The sequence below is a fragment of the Thamnophis sirtalis genome, unplaced genomic scaffold (genome assembly GCF_051295495.1).
Source record: "Thamnophis sirtalis isolate CommonGarterSnake01/CBP01778 unplaced genomic scaffold, rThaSir2_p1.2 scaffold_3, whole genome shotgun sequence".
Lineage (NCBI taxonomy): Eukaryota > Metazoa > Chordata > Lepidosauria > Squamata > Natricidae > Thamnophis > Thamnophis sirtalis.
The window spans coordinates 167303328-167310861 of NW_028261383.1; the positions used below are offsets into that span (position 1 = coordinate 167303328).

General features: G+C 47.2%; 1 protein-coding gene across 1 annotated transcript; it reads right to left on the bottom strand.

Annotated features, from left to right (window-relative positions):
* Positions 1 to 669: 669 nt before the first annotated feature.
* Positions 670 to 7313, bottom strand: PCSK1N (proprotein convertase subtilisin/kexin type 1 inhibitor). Its single transcript, XM_014055331.2, has 3 exons — positions 7142 to 7313; positions 3607 to 4202; positions 670 to 1546 (listed from the first exon to the last, which is right to left on the bottom strand). Exons 1-3 carry the CDS (start codon positions 7190 to 7192, stop codon positions 1291 to 1293), a joined length of 903 nt encoding a protein of 300 aa, XP_013910806.1. The 5' UTR covers positions 7193 to 7313; the 3' UTR covers positions 670 to 1290.
* Between the last annotated feature and the right edge of the window lie 221 nt (positions 7314 to 7534).

The following is a 7534-nucleotide window of genomic DNA, read 5'->3' on the forward strand; positions in this document are numbered from 1 at the left end:
GCTGAAACCAAAACATTTGAAGATTAATTAACTAAATATAAGAAATATGATGCCTCCCCATGCATGTCGTCATCATTCTATAAGTTAGAATTTCATGGCAAATTCTGGAGGAGTTCGGAGGGCCACATCCAAGGTTCCCCAAAGATTTTCCACAGGACAACACAAACAAGACCACTGCTACAATAAAATACCTGGTGGGACTTTTTATTCAGTAATTAATCAACACGAAAACTCTCGCCACAAGCATGATCGAACATGGCAACAAATCAGCAAGGGCAACTTTTTTATGTAGGCCAACGAGGTTTGAACACACGGGATCTTACAAACCAGACAGAAACAAGCAGGTGGAAAAAGGGAGGAAGGGGTGAGAGGCAGCATTAATGCGTGACCCGTCAAAACCGCGGTAGACAAAACCGCGCTCGACGAAAGCGCGTACTTGACGTCATCAGCAGCGGGACGAAAAAAATTAAAAATAAATTAAATTGAAATTAAAATTAAATTAAAGCAAGCCGATTCACATAAAGGTAAGGGTTAGGTTTAGGTTTAGGGTTAGGGTTAGGGTTAGGTTTAGGGTTACGTTAAGCGTTAGGGTTAGGTTTAGTGTTAGGTTAAGGGTTAGCGTTAGGTTTAGCGTTAGGTTAAGGGTTAGGTTTAGGTTTAGGGTTAGGTTTAGGGTTAGGTTAAGGTTAGGTTTAGGGTGAGGTTTGGGGGGGTTAGGGTAAGGTTTTCGCTTTAATTTTAAATTTACCGCTCACAGCGCGATGTTTTCGTCGCGCTGTGATGACGTCACGTACGCGCTTTCATCGAGCGCGCTTTTGTCTACCGTGGTTTTGTGGTGGCACCCATTAATGAAGGAGGAATATTAAGGCAGTTGGAAGTTGGGTGGGGGGAGCTGGAAATTTGTTTAAGCCACTTTAAAAAAAAAAAAAAAAGCCAAGATGTGAGAAGGATGAGGCCGGTGATACCTAGCTCTGGCTTTGGAGGGAAGTAGGAACTACTAGCCATCGGTGAAAAGCCATCTCCTTAGCTGAAAAGACCTTTCCATCAGCGCACTGAGAAGGTCAGTGAAGAGAACAGTGACCCTCCCCTTCACACACTTTATAGAACATAATTGGGATTTGGGGATCCCAGTCCAAGGTTATCCCCCTTCTTTCCCAGTATTTTGGGGTCACAGGTAGGACAGAGGCAGGAAAGAACACAAGGTGTCGCTCACAGTCCATTGACATTCAAAGGGGGGGCTCGTCAGTGAGGTGGCTTCCCAGCGTTTCTTTTCACAGAAACCAATTCTCGTTACTCAGAGAGATACCGAAGCCTCTGGGTGCCCCCACTCATACTCCGTCTCCCACCCACCCCTTCTCCTTCCGTCCGCTTGACTCGCTGCAGCTCGTCCCCACTCTCCCCACCAAGACGCTTGACCCGCAGAAGATTGGGGGGGTCCGGGAGGTCTCCTCCATCAAAAATGGCACGACGCAGGCGCCGGGGGGCCAGTGGGAGGCGCTGTGAAGGCAGGTTGCTTGCTCCCGACAGGATCCTGCCAATCAGATACCTGAAAAGGACAGAGAAAGGTAGAATTGGGGGGCTTACCACTCCACTCATGCCACCATTTTAATCCGCAAGCATCTTTTGCAGGTATTGACTTGAAGACTCAGTTCATACTAAGCTATGATTTATGAAACATGGCTTTTATTAAAAGGGCTTTGATGGCTGGGCTGCTGCATATTCTTAAACCATGGCTTGCATACTACAACAGCCACGTTCACACTTCATTCTGAGCCAAGCAAAACGCTTAATGCATTAGAAGGTTTCCCACCTCCCTTAGCAATAGCAATAGCAGTTAGACTTATATACTGCTTCGTAGGGCTTTCAGCCCTCTCTAAGCGGTTTACAGAGTCAGCATATCGCCCCCCACAGTCTGGGTCCTCATTTTACCCACCTCGGAAGGATGGAAGGCTGAGTCAACCTTGAGCCGGTGAGATTTGAACCGCCGAACTGCAGCTAGCAGTCAGTTGAAGTGGCTGCAGTACTGCACTCTAACCACTGCGCCACCTCGGCTCCCTTTCACTAGCTTGTTACAATTCCCCATGAAAAAGAAGACACAGATCCCAACTCTTTCCTTCCCAAGAACAGAATCCAGGAAAAATCTACATGTGCACTGAGGACTGGGGGCATAGGTCCTTTCCCCGTTAAGCTGATGCATTCAGACAGAGAACCGAACATGGGTTCGCTGGGCACCAAGCCTTCCCTTCTCCAAATCACACTGGTGCCATCAGTGAAGAGACACCTCCCCATTAGTATGGTGTGGTTGTCTGCAATGTAGCTGGAGCTGCATAATGGAGAGGACCAGCATGGATGGAAATGTCTGAATGTGTGCAAAGGGGTAACTCGGCCAGCTCGTCAGTGATACCTTTATTGTGAGCGGAAATTGAGAAGGGCTGCTCCCTGAAGATCCCACATACAGTTTGACCCATGAACTCACTGCCCACTGATTTTCCTCTGGAGAGATTGTTACATTCCTGATGGCCGTATGAAGAAGGAAGTCTTTTCCAACTTCGGGGCACCAATAGCAATAGCAATAGCAGTTAGACTTATATACCGCTTCATAGGGCTTTCAGCCCCCTCTAAGCGGTTTACAGAGTCAGCATATTGCCCCCAACAACAATCCGGGTCCTCATTTCACCCACCTCGGAAGGATGGAAGGCTGAGTCAACCCTGAGCCGGTGAGATTTGAACAGCCGAACTGCAGAACTGCAATCAGCTGAAGTAGCCTGCAGTGCTGCATTTAACCACTGCGCCACCTCGGCTCTTTTAGCACAAGACGACCAGTTGTATTGGGCCAGCTCTCACAAAACATGGCTTGAGCCTTAACTGCAGCTCCTTGCCATCCCTTTGCCCCAGAAGATCACACAAAATCTTTTGCTGCAGAGAAAATCATGGGACAAACTAGGCTTCCTAAACTAACCCAGACTGGAGATTTACCCGTCAAAAGCAAATCGTCACCGGTCTAAGCAAAAAATAATAAATCTGAATGCAATCATAATTGAACGGGTTTTTTTTTAAAATGTTGTACGCTGCCCGGAGTCACTGTGTATGAGTTGGGCAGCGATATAAATGTTTTAATAAATAAATAAAATAAAATATATCCTATTGGTTCAAAGTACCTTTCTATTGATGAAATAATGATTATCGTAATTATTATTATCAGGAAAATTTTCTAAGAATGCAGGGTGGGAGAAGAATTACAGTACTCCTCCTTTCTTCCCTCTGCAGCCACTCCCTCTCTTAAGCATTTATTCCAGAGAGTGGATGGTTCTCAGTGCAGGAGGAAGAGCTGCAAATGTGAAAATATTCTTTTCGTTTCGTTTATGCTTCCTTTGTGAACTACTCCCTGAGAGATTATCAACCATTTTGTTTTCTTTTTAAAAGTTTGATTCAATTAAGGTATGAGAGTGGCCTGACTTTACTCAACAGTGGAAAATGAATTGACACATGCTCAGAGGCACATCCTACTCTATGTTCTACAGCTCAATGACCGCATTCTGAACAGTGGAGAGTTAAATCCTTATTCAAAGCAAACCCTGATTTTTTTTTTCCTCATCTCTTGGCTACCTCAGCATCTCAGGGTCCACCTCTCCAGCAGCTTCCTCCTCTGCGCCCAGCTCTTCTTGGGGTTCGAATCCTCCTTCGGGGGCCCAATAACGATTCGGCAGTGCTCTGGGTGGAGAGGAGCCACCTGCCAAGCCAGTCTCATCGTACTCGGGGTACAAGGTTGCCCCCTTGGCTTCATCCCACAGCCTCAGCAGATTCGCCAGGTAGACAGATTCCTGGTCCCGGCGATGCCCATCCTGAAGGAGGCGCTGCAAAGCACGGGCCAGGTGCTTGTCTGGCTGGAACTGGTTGTTAGGTGGGGACACCGCTCTTTCAAGGGCCTGGGCCATTCGCTCATCCGCCAGCTGGTTCCCGGAAGAAGCCAACGCTCGTTCCAAAGCTTGGGCAAAGTGATCTTCTTGTAGCTGGCTACCCGGAGTCGACAGGGCCCTTTCAAGGGCAGCCAGCTGAACCAGTTCCGGGTAATAAACTTCATTGGCCAAGGCGTTCTCCACGGCCTCATATGGTGCCCCCTGAAGCTCACGGCGCACCCGCCGGACCCCCCCTGGCAGGTTGTGATTCATCCCTCCATGAGAGCTACCTGTGGTGGGCAGAGGCTGCAAAAAACAGGGAAGATGATTGACAGGAAGTGAATAAATATGGACAGGCAGCAATCAGGCTGGGGCCAGGCAGGGAGGGAGATAATTAGATCATTCCTGCTGTGGACTCGGAGCTGGGTCTTTGGCAATGGATTCACTACACATCAATATAAAACAGCAGAAAACATCCCCATCATATACTGAGCATAAGTAGCTCAGCACACAAGAAGTGTAATTAAAAATAAAGGCAAGCTTCAATCTGATCGCAGGAAAGCATTTTAAATCTTATTGATTTTGCCAGAGAAGAGCATTTAATTTGCTTGTTGAAATAAATCGCTATTTTTTTTTATCTTTGTTATATATACACATGAATTTTAATTCTATCCTTCTCCAGGGAGCTTAAAATGGCATGAGATTCCACTGTTATTTTATTCTCTTGAAGTAGGTTAGACCAAGAGCTAGCAGTTGGACCCAGCAGGAGGACTTGCAAGTAATCACTGGAAAAAGGAACCACATTTATTTAATTTTAAATAAATGAACAGAAGGATGGATGGACAGAAACATAACTAAACATACAGACACCTCAAAATCAATCTCATGCATAATAGATAATAGTTGGCTTATTCTAACGTTTGTAGTGACTTACAATCAGAGAAATGACTGCACATATTAACATATAGTCACAGAAATGCAAAACAAAAGCTATTTTTCAGTGCTTTAGTAATGTAAGTATTTCTATGGCAAACGCTAATTTTTGTAATCATTTTTAATTGGTCATCATGATGAAGACTGGCCGTCACTGACAGAGGTGTATTGTCTATTTATTATACAATTTATAAACAACCCTATAACTGAAGTTCTACTGATGTTATCAAGACTTTAAAAAATACAAATACAATAAGAGAGAAAGGGAGAGAGAAGGAGCTTAATCTTATTAACCATTTGTTCTCTCTCTCTCTCTCTCTCTCTCTACACACACACACACACACAAAACACATGGCCACAAACACATGTAAACTCTGTAGAAACACAGCCTGATTCCACTCAAACAATATCAAGATGATCTATGAAAAACACACTCTCCTCTCAGCCTCTGATTATTATCCTTCCCATTTATCATCTTCCTCTCTGTATCCAGTGGCCCAGTTTTCTGTAGAGTTAAGTCTGATTAGATTCTTCCAAAGTCACGACAAACCCTCCAAGACCTTTGAAAATAAAAGAAATGTCCTGATCCATTGAGCTATTTGCATCTAAAGAGCTGTCAATTTTTTTTAAAATCGGAAAAATTAACCTGAGCCTCAGCCCAGCAGGGATGAAAAGAAAAGCCGGGCAGAGAGCATCTGGGGGAACGGGGAAGGAAGTCCTTTTCCCACAAAAGGACAGCCAGGCATCTCTGCGGAGAATCATGTAGAAATCTGTGAGGACGCCAAGGAGGCTCTGCAGTCCTCCTGCAGGGTTTAGTCACCCACCCGCCGGCAGGAGGGAAAATTAGGAAACCTTGGGTTAAATCAACGCGTCAAAGGATTGCATGGTTAAATCAAACGTGGTCCTGACCTTTCAGGGTAAAAGCCAGCCTTCCACGCATCAAGCTGATGTTTTGCTACCACTCAGCAATCTGCCTTTGCTTTCAGCCGCTCTGGTTTCCCCCCCCACCCCACCCCAATCCAAGGCGAAGATGAATCAGTCATGACGCCAAGAGGAGGGATGGTGGCAAGGGACTCGGTGCTTACATAAAGCATCCATGACGGCATCGCAGAACATGTCTCTTTGCTCCTCCATCACACATATGTATTCCATGCTGCACCTTTTTTGAAAAAACAACACGCCTATTTCTATTAACACGCCTGGATACCTTACCCTTATCAGGGAAATATACGCACCCATTGGTCTTATAGACACAATGCTTTTTACATAGTCGCCTGTCACGCCCCTTCTATAAAAGTCGGATGTATTCACAATTTGCCCCCTTTAACGCCCAATTAAGAGTCACTTGTTAAGATGGGCAACTCTAGAAGTCAAATACATTCATAAATAAAGGCTCACCCTTTTTTTGCACATATGAGAGTGCTTTGCACCATTGTTTTGCAAACACCCTCCTCCCTCCCCCCCCACACACAGTTCAATCCTGGCACAGCCACACAGATAATTGGTAAACTTTGCTTGCCCTCCCACCCGCAAGTACCCCACACTCGGAAGCCCTGTGAAACATAACCCAGCGGCTTCCCACAGGCACATGTGTGAATCCCTTGCACAACCAGTGACTTCACCGGGTAGGTGGGTGAAAAACAGACATTTATGATTCACGGTGCTTTATACTTTCCTACGACAAAGGTCCAGGCGCGCACACACACACTCATACACAGAAGGGGCAGCTAGATGTCCTTCGCAGTTTGAAATGGCTCGAAGAGAAGTATTAGACATATCTTGTATGTAGACTGGCGTCTGGTCTTCCATAATTCCTGCTTCCTCCGAAAAATCAGGACTTCAGTCACCCATCACAACGTGGAAGTCTCCCTTGGTTGAGACTTTCTGATGAGCCCAGCTCTGAATTGGGGACTATGTGGTTTAACAGACCCTCCAGCATTGCTCCACTTTATTTTGCTACGCTCAATCCCCCAGATCGAATCCTGGGAATCTGGACAGAAGCGTGTTAGGAGAAGCAGGAATACAGATGCGCCACAAAGAGGCTGACAGGCGACTCAAGTAAGGAAGCCAAGCCGCAAACTAGGGACGATTACTAAGCCCCCCCCCCCCCAATGAGGGAGGGAAACAAAAGAGAAATCACCCGTTAGCCTACCGCCAAAGTAGGGGCTACTTGCCGGGGAAACAATTCCCCCTTCTATCTTTGGCTCCCTTGAGCGCAGATAAATGCATAGCTCAGCGCAATCGCGTTTCACACGGCCAGCCTGCGCGTCGGACTCAAGTCAACGCGTTTTGAGTTCGCATCTCCTACCTACCTTGGCGGCTCCGAGGCTCGAAAGCAGCGCGAGCAGCAGCGCCGGGCCCATCGCTCCCGAGTCCCTTCGGGAGGTAGAGGCTGCCCGGATGGCGGCGGCGGCGACAGCAAGCGAACGACGGAGCCGAGCGCGGTGTGCAACCAGCCCAGCGGACCGCGCTAGACAAGTGCCAGCGGCTCCACCCAATCGCCCCGCCCCGCCGGCTTTGGCTCCGCCCACACCCATTACTCAGTTTCCCCCCAGCAGCGGGCAGGCAGATGGAGGCGGGAAGGTAAGGAGCCGGGTGGTGGTCTGTATCTTTCTCTTGGAACTCTGAGCACGTGCAGAGTGCACTCCTTTCCCACTGAGCAATCTGCCTTGAGGCCTTTTTCCCTGCTTGCCATCTAGAAAGCA